Here is a 25,860-nt window from a genome sequence, read left to right as displayed (position 1 = left end):
AAACATGGGCCTTTTTGAAGGTTATGTTTGAAGATGATGGAACTTCAAGAACAAAACTTCTCACACACCTTGGTTTTAACGCACCAAGTGAAACAAAAGACACGGTTAGTGATGATCTTTCTCAAGAAGTCAATTCCATTGGACTTGAGGACACAACTGTTAATAACGTAGGGCATGTGGCTACTAATGATATCCACCGTATCAGACTTCTTAGTGAGATGGTCCTTGTAACCTTGACCAATCACCCATAATTTGATATCAACGGCCCAACTATCGTAATTGGAACCATTCAGTTTTTCTGTAGAGAGAGGCGATGTAACATAGTTGGTATAAATACTCTTGGACGCATCAGAAGTGTTGGTAGCAGCACTTCGGTATAAATATGGACTGTTTGTGAAAGAACACGTATTTCGATCGATCGAAACTGAAAACTAAAAGCAGATATAGAACCAGCACAGAGAGGTGAGTCGGGCGCTGAAAATGGAAACTGAATGGCGGCCGAACGTCGTCACTCGCGGGTTGGACGGCAGCACGTGGAGAAGATCGCCGGAGATGATGGTGTCACACGAGAGCACGTGTGAGGTCTTTTTCGGTATAGGGCAGATCGGAGGTTGCGATTCAGATGGTGGGGTTGGTTGCTGGAAACGTTACCGGAATAGGAAACATGCCGGAATAAGTCACACCAGCAGATAATAGAAAAATTGGAGTTAACACAGTTTGTCGAAAAAAAATATCACCGGAGGACAGTGGGTCCATCGGGTAAGCACGGTGTAGGGTTGCTCTCCTTTCTCTCACTGCCACCTGTCCTTTTCAGCCCATGTGATTTAGTGGTGATAGTTAGGGAATAATTCTCTGTGGTCCCATCTTTCTTTTTTCTCTTGTACACCTATCAAACCTTTCAAACCTATCATATAGCTCTTTATGAAGAATTACCACTTTGTCCTCCATTACTCTTATTTCCATTTTCCATCTTGCTTACTAGTCTTTATTATATTTCTTAAATAAATTCTCAACTTACTAGTCTCCATAATATATGAAACAAAGCATATATTATTACCTTATACGTGATTATAATTTTGGGGATGTTACAATCTACCCCCTTAAAAGAATTTCGTTCTTGAAATTCAAGGCTTTCCATCTTATCATCGAGATAATTGCCTATACTCACGTCTAAATTCATCGACTTCACTTTGTTACCTGTCATGGTTTGTCGTTCAAGGGTTATTAATCCTGACTCTTTACTGCATTAGCAGTCTTAATGCAACCATCAAACTCCCTACATATCCCTTTCAAGATATCGAACTTTCAACTTTGGTCCATCATTATACCTCGTTGATACGCGCTCGTCTTTTAATAGTCTTATGCGTTACTTCGTCTTATTCCAATCTCTTAAGGTACTTCAATTCCTCATATCCAATTCTTCGAATCATACCAAAACGCGCGTATTAAACATCTCTGTTGAATCATACCTAGCAAAATCTTTGCTCTTCTACTTTTCTCTTCATAAGCCTAACGGGTCCTCTTCCTCGGGTTGTCCACGGGTTAAAATGTGTACAAATGCGTACATTACTCGCCATATGTTCGTTTAGACATCTTACGGTCATCCACGTCCAATCCCTTGGAATAAACCTTTTCTCTCTCAAATAGTTGTAACCTTTCAGTTGAACTCATCTTATTTATAATTTTCCAGGTTTATGTGCATAACATGGTCACTGAAGACGATCTGGTGAGTCGTTCATCTGAATTTGAAGCTGCAATACATAATGGGGAAAAAACTTTGTTAAGGGTGTTATGAGATAAAAAGACTCAGGAGTCAGGGTAAGTTCTATCCACGAAGCGCAATATTGTTTTGTGCTGTTTGCGTTTGATTGTCAGTCTAACAATTAGGCTATGGCTCTTTTTATTGTTATGGAAGATCTGAGGAGGAAAGGGAAACATGGACCTTTTTGAAGGTTATGTTTGAAGATGATGGAACTTCAAGAACAAAACTTCTCACACACCTTGGTTTTAACGCACCAAGTGAAACAAAAGACACGGTTAGTGATGATCTTTCTCAAGAAGTCAATTCCATTGGACTTGAGGACACAACTGTTAATAACGTAGGGCATGTGGCTACTAATGATATCCACCGTATCAGACTTCTTAGTGAGATGGTCCTTGTAACCTTGACCAATCACCCATAATTTGATATCAACGGCCCAACTATCGTAATTGGAACCATTCAGTTTTTCTGTAGAGAGAGGCGATGTAACATAGTTGGTATAAATACTCTTGGACGCATCAGAAGTGTTGGTAGCAGCACTTCGGTATAAATATGGACTGTTTGTGAAAGAACACGTATTTCGATCGATCGAAACTGAAAACTAAAAGCAGATATAGAACCAGCACAGAGAGGTGAGTCGGGCGCTGAAAATGGAAACTGAATGGCGGCCGAACGTCGTCACTCGCGGGTTGGACGGCAGCACGTGGAGAAGATCGCCGGAGATGATGGTGTCACACGAGAGCACGTGTGAGGTCTTTTTCGGTATAGGACAGATCGGAGGTTGCGATTCAGATGGTGGGGTTGGTTGCTGGAAACGTTACCGGAATAGGAAACATGCCGGAATAAGTCACACCAGCAGATAATAGAAAAATTGGAGTTAACACAGTTTGTCGAAAAAAAATATCACCGGAGGACAGTGGGTCCATCGGGTAAGCACGGTGTAGGGTTGCTCTCCTTTCTCTCACTGCCACCTGTCCTTTTCAGCCCATGTGAGTTAGTGGTGATAGTTAGGGAATAATTCTCTGTGGTCCCATCTTTCTTTTTTCTCTTGTACACCTATCAAACCTTTCAAACCTATCATATAGCTCTTTATGAAGAATTACCACTTTGTCCTCCATTACTCTTATTTCCATTTTCCATCTTGCTTACTAGTCTTTATTATATTTCTTAAATAAATTCTCAACTTACTAGTCTCCATAATATATGAAACAAAGCATATATTATTACCTTATACGTGATTATAATTTTGGGGATGTTACAATCTACCCCCTTAAAAGAATTTCGTTCTTGAAATTCAAGGCTTTCCATCTTATCATCGAGATAATTGCCTATACTCACGTCTAAATTCATCGACTTCACTTTGTTACCTGTCATGGTTTGTCGTTCAAGGGTTATTAATCCTGACTCTTTACTGCATTAGCAGTCTTAATGCAACCATCAAACTCCCTACATATCCCTTTCAAGATATCGAACTTTCAACTTTGGTCCATCATTATACCTCGTTGATACGCGCTCGTCTTTTAATAGTCTTATGCGTTACTTCGTCTTATTCCAATCTCTTAAGGTACTTCAATTCCTCATATCCAATTCTTCGAATCATACCAAAACGCGCGTATTAAACATCTCTGTTGAATCATACCTAGCAAAATCTTTGCTCTTCTACTTTTCTCTTCATAAGCCTAACGGGTCCTCTTCCTCGGGTTGTCCACGGGTTAAAATGTGTACAAATGCGTACATTACTCGCCATATGTTCGTTTAGACATCTTACGGTCATCCACGTCCAATCCCTTGGAATAAACCTTTTCTCTCTCAAATAGTTGTAACCTTTCAGTTGAACTCATCTTATTTATAATTTTCCAGGTTTATGTGCATAACATGGTCACTGAAGACGATCTGGTGAGTCGTTCATCTGAATTTGAAGCTGCAATACATAATGGGGAAAAAACTTTGTTAAGGGTGTTATGAGATAAAAAGACTCAGGAGTCAGGGTAAGTTCTATCCACGAAGCGCAATATTGTTTTGTGCTGTTTGCGTTTGATTGTCAGTCTAACAATTAGGCTATGGCTCTTTTTATTGTTATGGAAGATCTGAGGAGGAAAGGGAAACATGGGCCTTTTTGAAGGTTATGTTTGAAGATGATGGAACTTCAAGAACAAAACTTCTCACACACCTTGGTTTTAACGCACCAAGTGAAACAAAAGACACGGTTAGTGATGATCTTTCTCAAGAAGTCAATTCCATTGGACTTGAGGACACAACTGTTAATAACGTAGGGCATGTGGCTACTAATGATATCCACCGTATCAGACTTCTTAGTGAGATGGTCCTTGTAACCTTGACCAATCACCCATAATTTGATATCAACGGCCCAACTATCGTAATTGGAACCATTCAGTTTTTCTGTAGAGAGAGGCGATGTAACATAGTTGGTATAAATACTCTTGGACGCATCAGAAGTGTTGGTAGCAGCACTTCGGTATAAATATGGACTGTTTGTGAAAGAACACGTATTTCGATCGATCGAAACTGAAAACTAAAAGCAGATATAGAACCAGCACAGAGAGGTGAGTCGGGCGCTGAAAATGGAAACTGAATGGCGGCCGAACGTCGTCACTCGCGGGTTGGACGGTATCACGTGGAGAAGATCGCCGGAGATGATGGTGTCACACGAGAGCACGTGTGAGGTCTTTTTCGGTATAGGGCAGATCGGAGGTTGCGATTCAGATGGTGGGGTTGGTTGCTGGAAACGTTACCGGAATAGGAAACATGCCGGAATAAGTCACACCAGCAGATAATAGAAAAATTGGAGTTAACACAGTTTGTCGAAAAAAAATATCACCGGAGGACAGTGGGTCTATCGGGTAAGCACGGTGTAGGGTTGCTCTCCTTTCTCTCACTGCCACCTGTCCTTTTCAGCCCATGTGAGTTAGTGGTGATAGTTAGGGAATAATTCTCTGTGGTCCCATCTTTCTTTTTTCTCTTGTACACCTATCAAACCTTTCAAACCTATCATATAGCTCTTTATGAAGAATTACCACTTTGTCCTCCATTACTCTTATTTCCATTTTCCATCTTGCTTACTAGTCTTTATTATATTTCTTAAATAAATTCTCAACCAATCCCCTGTTGTGCGCTCTGATTTCATTATTTACTGTTGTCCTTCTTGTTGTGTCTTTACATCCTTTGTCTACAATAAGGGTGTGCTAAAGATGTCTGTGTCACGTCACCTTATCCTGACCCCAGATGTCTCACATTGCCAGTCTCCCAAATGTTTCACATTCGTGACTACTTGCATTCCTTATCGTTCTATTCCATTTATGGTAATTGGATTGATTCAACTATGACCCTTACGTCCCCCACTGATGTTACCCATGTGTTGGGTTCTGCTTAATCCATAAACTCACTACCATTACTTTGATCGTTTCCGACTCACTACGTCTATTGCTTTTAACAATAGCTCTACTAACCCACCTACTCCCTCATGGCGGTATCTCGCCTGGTTTCCCCAGCGAACTAATACTGACAGAGGTACACGCTACGAGGGTTATCTAAGGGTGCAAGTTTAATTAATGATACCTGGTGATATTTAATATTGTTGTAAATATATTCTAGAGTATTCTTAGCATAACATATTTCATAGTAAATATTCCTTTGTAATTAATACTCTTAATATTATATAATGAAATGTCTGTGATGCTCTATGACACACGGTTTTCGCCATATGCCTCTTGTACTTATCTTTTTCTCTTTCAACATGGTATCTAGAGCCTATTACGAGGCAACCCTACACTGTGCTTACCCGGTGGACCCACTATCCTCCGGTGAATTTTTTTTTTCCACAAACTGTGTGTTATCTCCAGTTTGCTTATTATTTGCTGCCGTGATTCATTCCGATATTTTTCCGGTCAAGTTTCATCACCTATTCCGGCGACTTTTCTGGCAGCCAACCCAACCATCCGAATCGCAATACCAGATCCGGCCTGTCGCCAAAACTTCTCCAGAAAATACCCATCAACGCGCCCACACACGCCGCTTCTCTCACCGGCAACTTCACCCACGTGCCGTCATCTTATCCGCACGTGACAGCGCGTCCAGTCGCCGGACTCACCTCTCTGTGCCGGTTCCATATATCCGTTGTTAGTTTTCAGTTTCAATTGACGTAATTACATGTTCTTGCACAAACAATCCATATTTACACCGGATTATGAGTTGTTTATCTCTCCGGTTACCAATGGCTGTTGTTGGTACTTATGTTCCCAAGAATACTTTTACTAAATATGTCGCTTCTCCCCAAGGCTTCACAGCACGCTTTGAAGATTTCCTCAGGTGGTGTCAGAATAATCAGAACTCTGGTTCTACTGCTTCGGTTGCACACACTGGTAACTCATCTGTTTGCCTCTCTCAATCATCCTCTCTTGGCACTTGAGTTCTTGATTCTGGTGCGTCTGATCATGCATGTTACCGGTAATACAAGTCTTTTTTCTTCTCTCTCTACATTTGGTTTCTTACCCAATATAACTTCCGCAAATGGTTCACAAACTCAATCCCAAGGGATTGGTACTGTCCAAATTCTACCTTCCCTCTCAGTTGATTATGTTCTCTATGTACCTGGTTTTCCATTTAATTTACTTTCAATCAGTCGTTTAATTCGTTCCCATGATTGTATTGTTACTTTCACTAAAAGTAATGTTACCCTGCAGGATCGGAGTTCGGGACGGACGATTGGCGTTGGATGTGAGTCTCAAGGCCTTTACTACCTATCTTTAACATCCAACACATGCTCCGCCATAGATTCTCCACTTACTATCCATGCTCAATTGGGTCATCCAGGTCTTTCCAAACTTCAAAAGTTGGTACCGAGTTTATCTAAGTTGTCTGATTTACATTGTGAGTCGTGTCAGTTAGGGAAACACACTCGTAGTCACTTTCCTGATCGAATCAATAAACGGGCTTCGTCCCCTTTTGCTTTTTAGTTCACTCCAATGTTTGGGGTTCATCTCGTACGATGTCTACTTTAGAGTCAAAATATTTTGTTACTTTTATCGATGATTTTTCCCGTTGTACATGGATATTTTTAATGAAAAATAGATCTGAATTATTTTCTATCTTTTGAGCAATTTTTTCAAGAAATCAAAACTCAATTTGGTGTGTCTATTCGTACTTTAAGAAGCGGTAATGCTCGTGAATATTTGTCGCATCAATTTCAAAATTTTATGGCTTTGAATGGTATTCTCCACCAAACATCATGTCCTCACACGCCTCAACAAAATGGGGTAGCCGAACGCAAAAATCGGCTTCTCATTGAAACCAAATGGACCCTGCTTCTCCATGGTAATGTCCCATTTCGTTTTTGGGGGATGATGTCTTAACAGCATGTTACCTTATAAACCGCATGCCATCTTCTGTCCTTTTTCCTAATTCCCCTCTTCACCCACTGCCTCCTCGTGTCTTCGGGTCCACGTGTTTTGTTCACAATCTGTCTCCTGGTCATGACAAATTGTCAGGCTGATCGCTAAAATGCGTCTTTCTTGGTTATCATCAGTCACAAAAAGGTTATCGTTGTTATTCTCCTACATTACAATGATACCTCGTATCGGCTGATGTTACCTTCTTTGAATCTATCCTATACTATGAGCCGAAAAAAATGACTAATGAACCACTTCAAGACATTAATCCTGAACCCATTCAAGAAATTACCATTGTTCCTCTTGAGCCTTGTCAGTCTGTCCCACCAGATACACCTCTGGCTGCTCCTCCAACTTCAAAACCACTACAAACATATCAGCGTCGTCCACGACCCTCTGTTGTGCCTGTTCCAGAGGCCGTTGAAGACTCGCCGCCAACGCCATCTCCGTCATCAGATCCCGCAACCTGAGCCTCATTTTCCCCCTGTAATTCGTAAAGGTACTCGTTCAACACGTAACCCATCTCCACACTATATTGATTCATGTTACAGTCGTCTTTCCCCTTTGAAATTCTGGTACACAGTAGACAAGTGTTGTCCACGATATTCAGACACTTGTCATAACACTTGTCTAAACAGTAAGAACAATAAAGCAGAACATTAAAAACATATACTAAAAAGCATAAACAACACACAGAATTGTTAACCTAGTTCAGCACAACAGCCTACTTTGGGGGCATACCAAGTCAAAGATAAAGTCCACTAAATAGTATCAATTCAGAGCTAAACTCCACTGTTTACAATTCCTCACTTAATCACTACCCGTGCTATACTTTCTACCTAAGACTCACCTAGGTATGAGGCCCTCCTCAACTCCCTCTTCAATCACAAACAGCGATTGGATCAACAGAACAATTCTGAATAAACTAGAAGACACACTTCCATGAAATTAATACCTAGCCAACGACTAAGTTCACAATTTGGAGTTGCTTAAAAGCTTCCTCCAAGTACAATACTCAACTCATTACCTGCAGAGGTCTGATTGAGGACATAGTGACCATCTCACAACCCGAGTGGTTCACTTTACACCAAATCTCATAGAGAGTGGCTCAAAGACACGAAACCCTAAAAGACTACATCTTTGATATTCTATTTTTGCTTCAAGTTTCGGTGTATAAAACAGGGTTAGTAGCACCCTTTATATAGCACAGCCTCGTGGGCTTTTCACAATGCTTCAGCTCTAAAAAATCTTCCAGAGGAAAAATATATTTTTACTAAATCTTTCTTTGCATCAAAATATTCCTCCCATAAATATATTTGTTGTAAATATATTTTAAAATTAAATCTTCTAATCTTCTTGAAGCACAAAGATTTATTTCAGTGAACATATTTTAAAACTAAATGTTTTGATTCCTTAATATTTGATAATAGTCTTGAGAACCATGTAACCTAATACAGCCGCCTTCTGAAGACTCATAAACCACATGCGCCTTGTTATATAAGTTAGCACGAAATAATTCTTCCAGCAAATCTTCAAAAGATTGAATATAAAACAATAACGCTAGCTGGCGCGCAGTCAGACTACATAGGCGTTGTTCCAATGTGTATGTACATCTGTCTCAACACATGATGTATGCACATATGTCTCAACACTTAACTAAAAGATGTTTTTGCAAAATGTAGCCAACATACAAAAACCCAACAATCCCCCCCTTTGGCAAATTTTGGCTAAAACAATATTAGACTAGTATTCAGAGAGATACAGTATCACCTTTCCTTCGAGTCAACATGATCACACAATTAAGAAAGAAAGTAACACATAGTAAGACTACTTCCAAGATGGGTAAGTAGCATCAGAGGCAATGCAATAGCGGAAACACACACAAATAGCCTCATGGAACAACACAAGGGAGAAGTAAACTCCCATAATGGATTCAAAGATAGGAGAAATAAACTCCTATTAGTTAGGGCGCATCCATTCAACATAAGATCATCAGGAAAAAATTAATTTCCACACACCACATAAGAGAAACTAGGAAAAATAAATTCCTATATATATCTGAGAAAAATAAATTCCCAGTCACAGATAATAGTGGATTCTCGCAGCCAAGATGTCTCAGCATCTGGCACCACACTTGTCACAGAGATCATCATACATCAGACATGGGGGATAACCATTCATACTACCACTCCCCCTGAAGTCATGCATACCAGAACAGATAAAGAATTTTTCTACTCCCCCTCAACACATGCATATAACATATAACTCACACTCCCCCTCAATACGAGCATAGAAGAATAAGCACAAACTACTTTCACCAGATGTAAGCACATCTGTCTACACACCATGCACACACACACACTACTCACCAGCCACTATGTCATTCACAATGACAACATCAGGGTCATCACCCACACTTTTGTCAACAAAAAGTACTTTATCAGCAGACAAAGACCTAATACTCTCATCAGAGTCAGAATAACCAACAACATTATTACCAGAGTTATTATCAGTCCTTACTACTACTAGAATTCTTTGTTGCTTAGTAGTATCCACCTAGTCAGGATTATCTTGATCATTCTTGCCTACACCAGTATCAGTTGCCACAAATGTATAAACATCTGGCACAACATTAGTCTCAAGAACAGTTTCCTTGATATACTCATCAATACAATAACTATTGACCTTAGTAGAAGCGTCAACAGCATAATTAACATTTGCAGAAGAATTTAAATCATATTTCCCTTGATTAGCATGCACCAGACAATGGAGAGAAGGATACAATACATACCTTCTTTCACTTCAACACAAACACACATCAGAGACATGCAGCAGCAGAATTGGGTTCACCCAGCCCACAGAGCACATTAACAGAGAGAAATAAATTCTCACAAAAGAACTGATTAGATCAGGATGACTAGATTCATAGCAGAACACATCCACAAACATCACGCCAAAAACTACCACGCTACTAATTAGAGAATGAGCTACAAACATCAGATTGAGAGTTCACAACACTGTGATCAGCAGAATTATTACCAGTCATCATTACTTTGTAGTATTCTTTTTCACAGTAGTATTCATCTAGTAAGAAATATCTGAAACAGTCTGATCTATTACAGTTTCAGGTGCTGCAGATGTATCCCCACTTGGCACAACATTAGTCTCCAATGCCATAGATGTGTCAACATCCGACACAATATCCGTCTTAGGGACGAGTTCCATGAGTGAATCAGCAGCAACTCACTTGTGGCCTTAGTGGAAGCACCAACATCATAATTAACAACAACAGGGTGACACAAGAGGATCAATCATCAGTAGTTGATCAACCTTCAATACCAGATCATCCACATATGTTTGAACAACACTCTAACCCTTTTACTTAACAAGGACACATCTTGATCACTGTCTTGCAGAACCACACTCTGTATAATGACCTTTTGAATAAGCAAGATGTCATTCTTAATAAGTGTGAAGTCACTCACAAACTCCAAAACTTCTTAGTTTGCTTAAAAGCTTGACTAAGATTCTGATTATCAGCCCTTTTCTGGAGTGACTTGCAGTAGATAACCGAAGACAATTATCAGACCTCAGTATCTGACAATATTTTGCTGCCATTACATCCACTACTAGTAGAATAAATAGTCATGCATTGCCAGAACCTCCACATTCTGATTCACATAGTCAGAAATGCCTCTTCTGATCATACAACTTGAGCACTCCCATGCGCAATCCCAAGCACCTTCCATGCCCTACTATCATCCAACACAATTATGCATAATGTGCAGGTCAAATGTACCAACATCTGGAAGCACATCAGTCCCTTTCTCAAGGAACACACCAAGATATCTCTTTTCAACAAACTCATATATGAGTGCCTTTATGAGTGGACTTGAGATTACCCTCAAGTATCTTTGGCATCTCTAAAAAGTTAATTGAACCTCTCCTCAAGTATCACTACACCAAGGGATATATCTTCAAAGGAGAACAGAGTGTTGCATCATCAACACAAAACAAAAACCAGGAGTTTTCCATGAGATAAATATGCAGCGGAATTCAAACCAGAAAACTCCTCAACAAACTTCAGGCACAACATAATGACCTTTGCACAAACTCCACACTCCAGGTGCAATAGGTTAACATAGGTTTGAAAATAAACCAAACCATACAGCAAGTTTAATACATACCCTGTCATGAATAATCCATCCTCCACTTCTAGGGATCATTCAACCAAATATGAACTTCTCCAAGTTCAAACAACTTTTCAGTATTCCTTACTTGCTCATAACTAGAAAGTATCTTCCCTAGGATCTCACCCAGATACAGAACAGGATGCCTGCTCTGATACCAATTGAAATTCTGGTACACGGTAGACAAGTGTTGTCCACGATGTTCAGACACTTGTCATAACACTTGTCTAAACAGTAAGAACAATAGAGCAGAGCATTAAAAACATATACTGAAAAGCATAAACAACACACAGAATTGTTAACCCAGTTTAGCACAACAGTCCACTAAATAGTATTAATTCAGAGCTAAACTCCCACGTTTACAATTCCTCACTTAATCACTACTCGTGCTATACTTTTTATCTCAGACTCACCTAGGTATGAGGCCGTCCTCAACTCCCTCTTCAATCACAGACAGCGATTGGATCAACAGAACAATTCTGAATAAACTACAAGACACACTTCCATGAAATTAATACCTAGCCAACGACTAAGTTCACAAGTTGGAGTTGCTTAAAAGCTTCCTCCAAGTACAATACTCAACTCATTACCTACAGGCTGAGTGAGGACATAGTGACCATCTCACAACCCGAGTGGTTTACTTTACACCAAATCTCCTAGAGAGTGGCTCAAAGACACGAAACCCTAAAAGACTACATCTTTGATATTCTATTTTTGCTTCAAGTTTCGGTGTATAAAACAGGGTTAGCAGCACCCTTTATATAGCACAGCCTCGTGGGCTTTTCACAATGCTTCAGCTCCAAGAAATGTTCTAGAGGAAAAATATATTTTTACTAAATCTTTCTTTGCATCAAAATATTCCTCCCATAAATATATTTGTTGTAAATATATTTTAAAATTAAATCAGGCGACATTGTCAAGCTGCATTGCACATTGCCTCAAACCCATTTTTTCATGAGAGGACCAAACATATTGAGATAGACTGTCATTTTGTCAAGAGAAGATTGAATCAGGTGACATTGTCGCAAGCTTTGTCAATTCTAATGATCAATTGATAGATGTCTTTACAAAATCACTGCAAGGTCCTAGAATCAACTACATATGTGGCAAGCTTGGTGGATTTGACTTATATGCTCCGGCTTGAGGGGGAGTGTTGATATTTAATATTATTGTAAATATATTCTAGAGTATTCTTAGCATAGCATATTCCATAGTAAATATTCCTTTGTAATTAATGCTCTTAATATTATATAATGAAATGTTTGTGATGTTCTATGACACACAGTTTTCGCCATATGCCTCTTGTACTCTTTATCTTTTTCTCTTTCAACAATACCAACCATCCAAAAATCTCTTAACTTCTTTCACCTTAAACAACTGGCGGGGTTGCTTCTATGAAACTTGGCCTTACAGTCTCTTATCACTGTTGACTCCTTCAAGGTAGGGATTGGATCTCGAAAAAATTTAACTGATATGGTCTTGCGATGAAGAGTCGGCTAAGATAGTTTGGTCACTAACTCTTTCCAGCCTTATGATTCTTTCTATGTTTGCTTCTTTAAAAACCGGTATGAATTCTGTGCAATTCTCATATCACATTTCACTGGTAAACCTCTAAACCTTCCAGCATGTTCTAGGCGATTCATAGAACTACTATATGTTGATGAATATGTCCTAATTATGTGGCACTTAAGTATGATGCAGCACTTTTAAAATCAACATTGAGTTCTTGTAAAGAGGCTTATTTGAGAAATTGCTCATGCCTTTTGCTTTTCTGTGAAAATAGTGCTGATAGATGCTGTCAGTTAGATCAGATTGGGCACTTCCAACACTTTAATAGAGTCCAAAGTGGTTATGTTTCTTATATGTTGGTATCTATTAATGGTGGTGAAGATGGCTTGAACTTGTATATGCCAAGGAAAAAGGAATTATGGGTGGTTATACAATAAGAGTGTTGCAATTTCTTGTCCTGGTGCGTTGCTTAATCTCAACTTTTTTGAAGTTGACTTCTAACATATTTTTTTTGGTATTCAACTTCTAACATTTTCTTTGAACCAATAGTGCAGCACCATTCTTTTGCAACAACCACAAGTTTATTTACAAAAATTGATAAGGTGGAATCTATTCCACAATGCATGGAGCAGTCAGCTACAAAAATGGACCATGTTGTAATAAAAGAGCTCAATAGTTACATCATGTGGTTTCTCATTGAATTTGGACCAAGTTTATTTACATCATGTGGTTTCTCATTGAATTTGGACCTAGGCTTTATACTGGTCAAGCATATACTTATCCGCATGAAATTGCAAACTCTTCCTACACTAGTAATGTTACACATGTGATAGTTGGTCTTTATTGGCATATTGGTTTAGCTCCCGGGTGTATATATTATACAACACTCTAGCTAGGAGCAAAGGAATTGTGTGTGGCTTCAAATTGAATTTTAATGTCCCTGTTCTTTTCTTAATCTCCATTGGTATGCTTGCACACTTAAAAGTTGGTGGAGTTGCACAAATTGACTTGGTGGGATTTGTTCAGCAAGGAAAAAAGGTGTTCCCTAACTTAGAAGTGGTTGATAAACAAGAGTAGGTGGTGGTTAATTGTCTTGATGATACTCAATTACTGTTTACAATCCTTTATGATTGCGTGGCTAGCCAATATGAAAGGTTAAATCTTTTAATTCAAGTTCATAGCAGGACATATACTTTTGCCAAGTTTTCTTCGTTGTCCAATAGTTTGTGGTTGCTTAGGCCGTGCTTCAGGTCTTCTTATTCTCCACAACATCTTATGATACAACTTGATTTTAATATGTTGGTGGAAGCAATTGATTCATATGCCATGTTCTGCTATGGTTTTGCTGTCACTGTCAATGTCCACGACATGATATCTACTAGCTATATTTCAGAATATATGCAGAAGACAATAAAAGGAAAGCACTCCAAGAAATGGGATCCGGGTGGCGTTGCCTATTTTTTCATTGCTATGGGAGCTTTACAATTCAAACTGTGGGATCCCCGTCGATGTTTTATTGTCCATGGGAAAGGTGCTACTATTATTCTACACCATTATCTTAGGTTGATTTTAATGGGGAGAGTAATGTTATGATTCAAAATAGCACATGTGGCAATATATTTGGCATAACATAATTGGTTGAGGTAAATGGATAGTGATCCTAAAATCAAGGAACCTTGAGTTGTGCTTAAATAGTGAAAGGAGGATCAATAGTAGGTATGAAGAAAATTGATGAAAACTCTCCTCTCTCGTAGAGTGGTGGTTAAGTCTTAGACTAAATCTTTTTCTATCTTTTCATTAATGCTTCTTTTATACCAAGAATTCTAATTAGGTTCTCATCTATCAATTTTACCTAATCAATTTACAATTATCAATATTTCATACTCTCAATTTTGGAAACTCTTGCACAAGTTATATATATTTATCTTATACTTAATATTTATTTATTTTTTATATTTTTAAAAATTCATTTTAGTCATTTATGTTTATCAAATAAAAACCAAAATAACATACCCCATCTGAAATTCTATTTGACATTTATGTTTATCTTATACAAAGAAACAAAATTATATAAATAATACTATATCAATTTTCTCATTTCTGGCCTAACTCAAACTAAAAGTTGTTGAAAGGCATAAATAATCTAAGAAATAGATGAGAGAAAATTGGAAGAAAAAGAAAGAGTTGGTATGGATGGTAATTCAACTATAATCATACATAGCCCGCCAGCTGCCAGCCGCCGGGGACCATTTATCCTCTCCGTTTAAGTAAATTCTTAGAAAGATATTGGAAAAAGGTGTTCATGAACACTCGATCCTATCCAATTTATTTAATTAAAAATACAGTTTTACACTAAATTCTACAATTTTAAATTTAAATACTTAAATTTAATTGAAACACTCTTGCATCAAAAGTCTTAAACTATATTAATCAAGTCTTAAACTATATTAAAAAAGTCGCATTTTTTTGAATGAGTCAGTGAACCAAAGGCATTTTACAGGCTATACGCTGTAGCAACCAACTAAACCTAATGTTCACTTAGTCAAAAAAAAAAAAAAACCTAATGTTCACCAAACAGCTCACAAAAGACACAATTTATTTTGAATGTGGGCATTTTTTTTTTGGTATTGTAGTACACAGCTCACAAAAGAAAGATTTGATATGGATGGTAACATTACCTAATGTTGATATATATTGATATATATAACATTACTGAAATCGTAATTTAACAAGGAGGTATGAGATTCAGGGATTTAACAACTTTCAATGAGGCTCTCTTATCTAAACAAGGCTGGAGAATTCTTACAGAGCCAAACTCTTTAGTGGCCACTGTTATGAAGGCCAAATACTTCCCCCACACTCAGTTTTTGCAGGCTAAAAAAAGCCACAGAGCTAGCTATACGTGGCAGAGCATTCAAAAGGCTAGCTGGGTTTTAAAAAAGGGATGTTATTGGCTTGTTGGAAATGGTGATCAAATCAACATTTGGGAGGATAGATGGATACATAAGCAAGTGGGAAGCAACATTTGGACCCCTAAACCAAATACCACAACCCTCAACAAAGTTAAGGATCTGATTATTCCTGACAGTAACACTTGGGATGAACCTCTCATAAAACAAAATTTCTACCCAATAGAAGCTTCTATGATTTGTCAGATCCCTCTTGCTGACAATTTGGAGGAAGATACTATTAGTTGGCAGGGCACTCAAGATGGGGTCTATACTGTAAAATCTGGGGGAATTTTTTTTTCTACCCCTACATTTATCTCTATACCCCAACAATTTTTAAAATATGTACATTCTACCTTTATCTTACTCTATTATTTTTTATTTGGTCGTTTTATGACTTTTTCGATAGATTGGTTACACCTCTGCAAGAGTGTTCCGGTATGTACTTTTCATTTCGATATGTTAATGTTACCGGCACACTTTGAAAAAGTGTTCCGATTTGCAATCGTTTTTACCGGAACACTTTATATCATATGCAAAATCCTTTCTAATACATACCGGAACATTTTTGAAAAAGGGTTCAGGTATGTAAGAAATTTCATTTTTTTATTATTACTAGTTTACCAAAACCGTTCCGATTTGTTGATGTAGTAATTTCTTTCCAAACAAAACCGCCCCTAGTTTTACTCTGCTTGTATTTACTTAAGCCCCTTGTTTAGTTCTTAACTCCCAATTCTAAATCACGCAATCAACACTAATTCAGATTCAAAAATTGGTACAACAACATGACTGCTGCAACAAGAGCATGGGTAGTAGCATCAAGCATAGGAGCAGTAGAGACATTAAAATATCAACTTGGTGTTCCGGTACAACATTTGAAAAGTGTTCCGGTAAATTTAATAAATTGAAAAAGTAGAGAAGCTTACCAGAACATGTGTAGATAAGGGAGGTAGAATAAGATAAACTATATTATATTGTTATTATCACTTGTTTGATGAACCAATAATTAGCATATCCAGAATTACAATTACTCACAATTTGCCGTATGACATAATGTCTAACATGTTCCAATGGATAGTTTTGCTTAATTTGCCTACCGGAACACTTGATTTGAAAGTGTGCCGGCATGTTTTTTAAAAGTGTGCAGGGATGATACAAACCGGAACACTTTTCGGAACACTTTTTAAAAAGTGTTCCGGTAACAATCCATATTTTTGTTCCAAACCGGAACACTTTGAAAAAGTGTTCCGGTAAAATTACCATACCGGAAAAGAAAAAAAAGTACCGGAACAATGCTTCGGGGGTGTGACCAGTCTACCGGAAAAGTTATAAAACGACAAAATAAAAAATATTAAAATATACTAAAATTTGATAAGGGTAGAATGGGCATATTAGAAAATATGTTGGGGTAAAGAGATAATTGTTGGGGTAGAAAAAAAAATTTCAAAATCTGGTTGTCATGCTATTATGGAATGGCACCACACTAATGCAAATCAAGCCCAAGCCCAAACCAGCCACTATCCAGATGACTCTATTCAATGGAATAAAATGATATTTTCTCTATAGGCCCCCCACGTTTCTTTTATACCCCCCCTACATATGTTTTTGCCCCTGCACGGTGTTTCGGGTTATACGAATCGAACTTTAAAAAATTTCGGTTAATAGAAATCGTTCGCTTTTTTCTTCGAGCTTTGTTAACCGAAGTTAACTGATATAGAAACAGAAGTTTAACTTCTCATTTCAGTTACGTTTTTTCTCCTAAACACATCCAACACTACTCCTTCATCCTCTTGTGTGCGATTTTATGGAAAATTTTAACATCCTACCTCAAACCATTCTTAATCAAGTAAGTTCCATACATTTACATTCACTCTTTTCTCATTCCATGTTTTTCTTATCACATTCACTCTTTTCTATGTTTTTTTCCCCTCCCTGAGTAATTTTCTATCTCAAAATTCTATGTTTGAATTGCTGAATTAATGGTTCGTTGTTAGTTTAGTTAGATGTTAACATGAATGCATGTGATATTAGGTTCAATTTGTGTATGTCATTAGTTGGTATTATGGTCTACACTATGTGTTCGACAAAATGTCTAAGTCAAATTAAATGTGCTTCCATACGAATAATGTTTCCATAGGTGTTAGGATTAAATGCTGATTGAATTATAGTTTGAATTTATCATAGTTTATAAGATTGTATTGAGTGTGAAGATATTTTTCCATGTTAGGATAAATATGGAAGAAAATATTGGGAGAGGTAGGCATGGAAAGGCAAGCAATGCAAATGCTTCCGCTCATAGAGAGCTTGCTGCAAATCGCCCTGCAAAACGAGGTCGTAGTAAGCAGCAAGGACCAACTCCGGCGCGAGGAACACATGATGCTGAGGCAAGTGGTTCGCGTACGCGTACACGGTCACGTTTAAGCCAAGCACAAAATGCTGATGATCAGTTTGACGCGGATCAATTTATAAATCAGGATGCCGAGTATGGCGAACCTGAAGAACCCAACAGCCACCACGACAGACACCGCAACAGCCACCACGGCAACCACGACGAGATGCAGCAAATGAGGGTTACGGAGGAGGACCAAGTGATATGTCCTTATTAACACAATACGGAAATCATAGGGCGGTTCCGATATGGGATGCAGCACCAGATGATCACGAGGTACCGTTAAGTGTATTAATTGTTTTATTAAATGTATTAATTGTTTTAAATACCGTGATTATGTTAATTAAGTTTTCAATGTTTTATGTTGTTGGAATTTTTCAGGTTTTAAAGAGGACTTTGCGTTGCCAAGCTAGCGGGAAAAATGTTATAAACATCGTCAAACCGCCTTGTAGTGAGAGGTGGTTTTGGGATCCAATTGAAGCATCGGGATTGGAGCCGCTTACCCGTGTCAATTTTAGCGTACTTGACTATGGGGTTATATGGCATTTGTTGAAAGATGGCATCCGGAAACAAGTACTTTCCACCTTCCGTTAGGTGAGCTCGGCATCACATTGGACGATGTCCAATGTCTGTTACATCTTCCAATCCAAGGAAAGTTTTTGAACCATACGAAGATGTCAATGGGAGAAGGGGCTGACATGGTTAGTTCATATCTAGGAGTTGAACGAGAGGAGATTGATATAGCATTCTCCGAAACCAACGGGGTACATTTGAAGCATGGTACCCTGCAAACTATTTATACAACAAACCAGATCCTTGTCGAAAGAGCGATTGCTGAAAATAAGCCGGTGCATGTTGTTAGGCTCTACAGGGAGAGGAGCGTAAGGGCTTTTATGCTACATTTGGTCTGTTGTACCATATTCAGCAACAAGAGCAGTTACTACGCGGATGTTGTTTATTTGCAGTACTTTCAAGATTTATCATGCGTTCATGAATGGAATTCGGGTGTTGCTGCTCTTGTTCATTTGCAGCATTATTTGGATCACGGGTCTGCGGTTATCACGACTCAGATGGCTGGCTACATGTCATTTCTTCAGGTAAAAATATATGAGCGTTATATAAGATATTATTTGTATTTGTCTAAGTTGTCACATAGACATATATTACATAAGTATGTTTTGCTATAATGAATCTTGTTCGTCATACTTTTAGGGATGGATAATTGCGCACTTTCCGAGACTTAGTGTGTCGGTGGATGCTCCTAATTATGCAGCGAACATGCCACTAAATTCAAAGGTTGTTCCTGGGCAAGGACATAAGGATGCAGCTGGATATAGAAGCAGTTTGGACAATATTCAAACTTACGATTGCGTGTTCAGCACGTATGATGCCCACCAACAAGTGCGACCTTTGATAAATGCATGTTGGTTTTCTGGATGGTTAATGTGTAGTAAATTGAAAGCCAAGCATTTGCCGGAACGTGTGCTAAGACAATTTCAACATGTGCAAGGCATTCCAAGAAACCCGAGTATGTCTGCAACGCCGGGAATGAACTTGTGTGAGATAGATCGTGTGTTTACGGAAGCGTTGGAATTGAGGATGATTGATGAAGAGATAAGGGGTCGGCCTGTTATTAGCCCGTGGGACACTGAACCTGGATATATGTCATGGTTTTATAGAGTGTCACATCCAGTTATGCGACCCGTACAAGCTCCTGAATCACCACCAAGGCCACCTAATTTAGAGGTGTTAATAGAGGCGGCGGAAGCAAGAAATGACCCTAATCTAATGCAAGTTTGCCGGAGTGTCAAGGTTGAGGTCGAAAGGGCAGTTCGCGATGGTGAGGCGGTTGAAGGAACTCCTATTCATGGTACTTTGCAGCGGATTCTGAATTTACTTAATCCGATACTTGCTTATAGGCGAATTAAGCGGAGGAGGGGGACACGCTACAACACTCGGGGGTAGACTTTGTTCGTGTTTGTAACTTTAATGTTGATGTGGTTGTTTAGAAACTTTGATGTTTGTTTTTAATTTTGATGTAACTTTGATTATGACAATATGATGTAGTACACTACGTATTTTAGTATCGTTTAATTCGTAATTTGTTACTGGTTGTTACGTTTTTATTATTCACTAAAATATTTTTAGATTGGATGGTTAATGTTGATGCTCTGACATATATAACATACTAAAATGTGGTATAAACAGGTTTGGACCTCAAATGTGTAGAGGTGGTGCTGCAAGTCAGTGACTACATTGACTGGTTTTCTGGCCCGATATACTTCGGTTTCTACGGCTCGAAATAACTTATATTCCCAGTAATTTCGGGCTTATCAATCGAAACATATATTTCGGTTTATGCGAATCGAAATAAGTTAAAATCGAAAGAAATGCATATATATAGGGGGTATAAAAGACTTGATGGGGGGATTGAAGAATGGATGTATTTAACTTGAAATTTATTAAAATTGTTTCGATAAAACTCTAATATTGAAACGAACTTTAATATTGAAACGAAATTAGACAAATCAAACACAATAAACGGAAATTAAGAATTACATCGGAGTGAAATTGTTATAACGCATCAAATGGAAACATGATTTGGATCTTCCGGACGAACAAGGCTAGCAAGGATGGCTTCGACAGATCTTATTAGTGTTGCATCTAATTCGATAGGCCCCCTGTTGCTATACTGCTCGAAAATTGAGAAAATAGTTTGAATATCATCGTTGTTTTCAAGCATCATATCGGTGAAGGTAATGCATCCGTCGGAACCGATCGACGGCTTACGGTACTTGAGACTTGAAACTGTTCTGTTGTCGTTTCGGTTGTTGGTGGTACGATTCAGTTCGTTCAGTTGTTGTTTCAGACCATCGAACGTTTCATCATCGTTAATGCGAAACAAAATTGGTTTTCCGTTGTTGTAGTAAACTGCTGCAAGGGTAGATCTCATGCGTTGTGTGAGTGAGACATCCATTTTTTTTAAGTTGAGTGTTGAAAAATGATGTGGTAATGTACATTAATTTATAGATCATATTGTTGCACATTATTGTGGTAGATGATGGTTAATGTGGTAGGTGAAGTTTAAATGTGGTAGATAGGGTTTAAATGTGGTAGATGAGTTTAAATGTGGTAGATGGGGTTTAAATGAGTTTGGTTAGTGTTTTTGCGCTTGAAGTAAACAAAAAAAAATTACTTAAATTGATTAATTAAAAAACTTACAACTGACAATTTTAATTCAAACATTCATTAACTAAAGATTACGTAACATAATATAAAATTCAACAACAACATAAACGGAAAATCAAAACATAAACGGAAAATCAACAACATAAACGAAACTTTAACAACAAAAATCATTATGCAATTACTAAGGTAGCATAACGTGGATATTTCGGATCAATTTCTATCCAGTCGAAAAAAAATTTCACATCTTCATCATCTTTCAACTCTTTCCATTCGTATTTCCGTGGTGCATCATCATATCCTCCAACATGGTCAGCTGCCAGATCGATGTATGACTCAGAATACGCTAGTTTATCTATTTTGATTTGTCTGGCGTATTTGAAGCGATACATGACTTCAATCGTATTTTTGATAGATTGAAGAGTTGTTAAAGTGTTTTTCAAATCAACGCAGAACAACTCGTCGTTACCGCGAAACTTGATTGAAAATGCATAAGAAGTCGCTAAATTGTTTTTAACAAACCGGTTTGAAGTACTCATTTTGTAAAAAACGATTTCAATTATTTTCTAACTATCCATATACGTATTTATAATACATAGAAATCAATAATAGCCACAAAAAATAGTCGGTGCAATATCGACCACAAAATATTGTCGGTGCAATATCGATCACAAAAAGTTGTCGATGCATTTTCACATGAATGCCTACCATTCTTCAATCCCCCCCATCAAGTCTTTTATACCCCCTACATACATGTATTTATTTCGATTTTAACTTATTTCGATTCGCAGAAACCGAAATATATGTTTCGATTGATAAAGCCAGAAATTACTGGTATATTTCGGTTTATAAAGCTCGAAATAACTGTAAACAAGGCCAAGTTATGCAGAACCACCTCAGAATCGTCGAGGTCAAAACCTGTTTTTTCTTTCAATTCATTTCCAAAATTATATCAAGCTTATTACAATGTTATTACAATTTGTTACAACATTTCATAACCAAAGTTTCATAACCATATTTCATAACAATAATACCAAAGTTCAATATATAATAATACCACATTTCATAACCAAAGTTCATGAGTAAATTGCGTAACCAAAGTTAATATGTTACAACGCATAATCGGCATGGTATACATCAAAAAATAATGCGCTTAGCTACCCTTTCAAAAAATAGTGCGCTTAGCTACCCTTTCAAAAAATAATGTGCTTAACTAATTCAAAATGTAACTACTAAAATCAACTACAATTCGAGAACATCAACTACAATTCGAGCGGATCGTCTTTGCTACCCTTTCTAATCGTGGCTAAGTCGTCGCCTGCTCTTTCAATGGTCAACAGCTCACCAAACTTTTGCATTCTATCCAAAAACATGGGCTTCCATGTAGCAGCTTCTACAGAACAATAGTTTTTCCACTGATGAGCCGTTGGAGGTATCGGACATCCTTCTTTCAACCGCACTAACACAAAGTGGTCAGCGAGCGCGCCGATGCAAATAATCTTGGAATCCAAGTCTGACGTGTCTGATGGAGGTTTGCCACGCAATGGGAAACAAGTTCTAGATGCTCCACACCTTTCCATATTTGACAGTTGAACAATGACCCTTTGAAAATGAGTAGCCACAACGTAACCCATATCCGGAAAAATAAACCATTTGTCCTTTGGTGCAAAAGCATGTTTACTCCTTCTCGGAGGTGGGAAAAGTGCATCTGTGACATACTTGTAACGCTCATCAGTATCGAATAACTCCACATATGATTCCTTATGCAATCTCAGCTCCCTCTCCATGTTTAGTCTGATCAACTCAAAATCTTGTTGAGTTCCTTTTTGGTGCAAAGCTACCACACGGTATCCACAATAACCGTCACCATCAACATCAATAATATCTTCGATAAATGGGTGCATGAACTTCGGAATATGGTTGATAAAAGGAATCTCAGGAGGAGTTGGAGTCAAAGTACTGATGACGAGTTCTTTAGGCACCTCAGGCACTGTTTGTGAAGCCGACAGCTTTGACTTTTTTGGTTTCGACTGAGATGCCTTTGTAGCTGCAATATGATCATCAACATGCTCCCACCGAGACTTATCCCTGCTCGTGGATCTTGTAACACGAACTAATTTTTTCTTTTTAGCACCTTTTGTTTTTGCCTTTTGAAGCGGAGGTTTCACATTGGTGGTTTCTGGATATGCAATGAGACGAAGTTGATTCCTAATATCATTCTTCACGCTAACATCGGCTGTTTTTAATCGTTCCTACAAAGAAAGAAAAAAATCAAACTCATTAAATTTAAATTTATACAAAGTGTAACATTATACACATAATGTAAAATTAAAATCATACTAAAAAAGTCTACGAAATGTAACATTATATTTATAAAAGTGTAATAACCTGAATTGCTTTCCACTCAGCCAAGCAAGCATAATCGTCAGCCACGTCGCCCGGTGCAGGTTCATCTTCAAAACACGGTTTCTTCCATTGAGGGTGAATCTCATCCAGTCAGATAGGTTTGTTATTTTTGATCTTCTTCGCAATCAAGCATGCACATGGCAACCCGTAGGTCCTTCTCATAATACAGCCACACTTTTTGCTATCCATACCACATTCGTCGACCCTTTTTGCTTCGGCATAAATGTGATCCATAGCCTTTCTAGAGATTTTATAAAACAAGTATGCGTAAAGAGGATCATCGTCGTATCTGTGTTCCACAACAGACATACTCCGACCGAATTCACCTTGTACTTCGGTGAACTGACTTATCAACATCTTATTTATCGCTTCCCATCCTTTCACCAAGTCACCGTTACCGTCCTTCAAGTAACCTTTCAACACACCATGAGATGATTCAGCTCTATTCGTGGTGTGATTTCCCATGTGCATATGTTGGTCTACCCAAGCATTGACAACCTTTTCTTTATCAGTGTCTAGGACAGTCTCTTCAACATACCGCAAAAACTTTGGCCACCTCGCACAAAGCTCCCTAAACACCATAACATTGTCAGCATATTCTTTCTCCGTGGGCGACTCTAACACATCCTTAAAAGCATCGGTGATTCGATCCCACACATCAGTCTGCTTCTCATTCTCTCCATTCTTGATTTTCACAATTTCCTTCATCTTAGATCTCACATTCTTTTTTACATGAAAATGACAAACCATTGCAGCCGATGTTGGAAATACCTCGGCAACTGCATTCATCAGAGCCAAATCCATATCAGTGACCATCACCTTCGGTCTAACGTCCTCATTCCTTAAAAGACTGACACACTGCTCTAGAGCCCAAGTGAAGTTGTCTTCTTTTTCATTGGTAAGCCAAGCAAATCCAACATTGAAAGTTTTCCCAGTTGAAGTGAATCCGACAATCTCAAATAACGGCATTTTGTATTTGTTTGTTTTGTATGTCGAATCCATCAAAAGCACAGTAGAAAAAGAATTGAACAAGCTTATAGATCTAGGATGTGCAAAGAAAATGTCTTGAACATGTTCAGATCCGTCTACAACAACCGTTCTATGTTTGAAATAATACCCGTTCTCGTCAAGTCTTTTGGAGAGGTGTTACATTTCAGTCATTGATGCCCTCATTTTAAGTTTTAATCGATGACTTAAATTGTAGAGTTGCTTTACCGTTGTCTTGTTGTTTGGATCCCTCTCTTTCAATGTTGACATTATATTCTTAGGCAGAACCAAATTCCTTGACATTTCCTCCATACATTGCCTTTCTTCCGGTTTGAGACGACCGACAATGAGATGGCCTTCAACTGCATTGTCCAACTCGTGGTTATGTTTGCCGTTTACAACGGTCAAATTCCATGTTTTATCGGCATGATAATAACCACGAAGTCGAAATGGACAGCCGCATTTCCTCGTGCCGGTTTGATCAGATTTTAGCTTCTTATTTGTTGACACGTACCGGCCTCCCCGCTCGCAATCCAACTTGAAATATTGCTTCCTCATATCGCTGCCGTTGTCGGATTTGCCAATTACAATTGCAAACTTTAACTTTAAGGCAATGGCCCATGCCCATCTAATCAACTCATCTCGGTCAGGGGTTGCCATATCAGTGTAAAAATGAGCCGATGTATCAATCTCATATGCAACAGGTTTATCAGGCGGAACCTCAACAATTCCCGGGGTATAGATACCTAGCACAAGCTCTCGTTTGCCCGCCATAACTACATAATATAAGAGGGATAAACACATAATTAGCACTAATGTAATATTACTTAATACATATAAAATTTGTAGCACATTCTATAATCCATAACTAAGGCAATGCAAGCAAAACAGACAAACAACGCAAGTAAAGACAGTGCAAAAATTAAACTTCCAGGAATTTCGGTTACTATCAACCGAACGAATCCTTCGGTTAGGCTTGGCAAGCAAACACATTTAAAACAACACAAAATCAAAAGTTCCAGGAATTTCGATTCGTATTAACCGAAGGATTCCTTCGATTTCTATCAACCGAACGATT

The 25,860-nt window shown here is 38.2% G+C and overlaps 4 protein-coding genes and 2 long non-coding RNA genes across 6 annotated transcripts; 3 read left to right on the top strand and 3 right to left on the bottom strand.

Annotated features, from left to right (window-relative positions):
* Nucleotides 1-5,686: 5,686 nt before the first annotated feature.
* LOC123905732 lies at nucleotides 5,687-14,740 on the top strand. Its single transcript, XR_006808461.1, has 2 exons — nucleotides 5,687-13,326; nucleotides 13,416-14,740. It is a non-coding gene; the product is annotated as an uncharacterized LOC123905732 (long non-coding RNA).
* A 2,515-nt stretch (nucleotides 14,741-17,255) lies between these two features.
* On the top strand, nucleotides 17,256-18,619 carry LOC123909728. The gene is made up of 3 exons (XR_006809998.1): nucleotides 17,256-17,660; nucleotides 18,042-18,479; nucleotides 18,585-18,619. It is a non-coding gene; the product is annotated as an uncharacterized LOC123909728 (long non-coding RNA).
* A 123-nt stretch (nucleotides 18,620-18,742) lies between these two features.
* Nucleotides 18,743-20,168, top strand: LOC123904102 (protein MAIN-LIKE 1-like). Its single transcript, XM_045953791.1, has 2 exons — nucleotides 18,743-19,300; nucleotides 19,416-20,168. Exons 1-2 carry the CDS (start codon nucleotides 18,743-18,745, stop codon nucleotides 20,166-20,168), a joined length of 1,311 nt encoding a protein of 436 aa, XP_045809747.1.
* Nucleotides 20,169-20,787: 619 nt separating this feature from the next.
* On the bottom strand, nucleotides 20,788-21,180 carry LOC123904101. Its single transcript, XM_045953790.1, has one exon. The coding sequence runs from the start codon at nucleotides 21,178-21,180 to the stop codon at nucleotides 20,788-20,790; it is 393 nt and encodes a 130-aa protein (XP_045809746.1).
* A 1,471-nt stretch (nucleotides 21,181-22,651) lies between these two features.
* LOC123904100 lies at nucleotides 22,652-23,293 on the bottom strand. Its single transcript, XM_045953789.1, has one exon. The coding sequence runs from the start codon at nucleotides 23,291-23,293 to the stop codon at nucleotides 22,652-22,654; it is 642 nt and encodes a 213-aa protein (XP_045809745.1).
* A 1,648-nt stretch (nucleotides 23,294-24,941) lies between these two features.
* Nucleotides 24,942-25,556, bottom strand: LOC123904099. The gene has a single exon (XM_045953788.1). The coding sequence runs from the start codon at nucleotides 25,554-25,556 to the stop codon at nucleotides 24,942-24,944; it is 615 nt and encodes a 204-aa protein (XP_045809744.1).
* Between the last annotated feature and the right edge of the window lie 304 nt (nucleotides 25,557-25,860).

The sequence above is a fragment of the Trifolium pratense genome, linkage group LG2 (assembly GCF_020283565.1).
Source record: "Trifolium pratense cultivar HEN17-A07 linkage group LG2, ARS_RC_1.1, whole genome shotgun sequence".
NCBI classification, from domain to species: Eukaryota; Viridiplantae; Streptophyta; class Magnoliopsida; order Fabales; family Fabaceae; genus Trifolium; species Trifolium pratense.
The sequence above is the reverse complement of the archived record's forward strand: the minus strand, read 5'-3'. Positions and strand labels throughout refer to the sequence as shown.

What these genes read in the sequence shown, in the direction of transcription:
- LOC123904102 (XM_045953791.1), top strand. Translation starts at nt 18,743, where the DNA reads ATGGCATTTGTTGAAAGATGGCATCCGGAAACAAGTACTTTCCACCTT. An exon ending in GCTACATGTCATTTCTTCAG is followed by an intron (nt 19,301 to 19,415) that starts GTAAAAATATAT and finishes TCATACTTTTAG; the next exon opens with GGATGGATAATTGCGCACTT.
- LOC123904101 (XM_045953790.1), bottom strand. Translation starts at nt 21,180, where the DNA reads ATGGATGTCTCACTCACACAACGCATGAGATCTACCCTTGCAGCAGTT.
- LOC123904100 (XM_045953789.1), bottom strand. Translation starts at nt 23,293, where the DNA reads ATGCACCCATTTATCGAAGATATTATTGATGTTGATGGTGACGGTTAT.
- LOC123904099 (XM_045953788.1), bottom strand. Translation starts at nt 25,556, where the DNA reads ATGGCGGGCAAACGAGAGCTTGTGCTAGGTATCTATACCCCGGGAATT.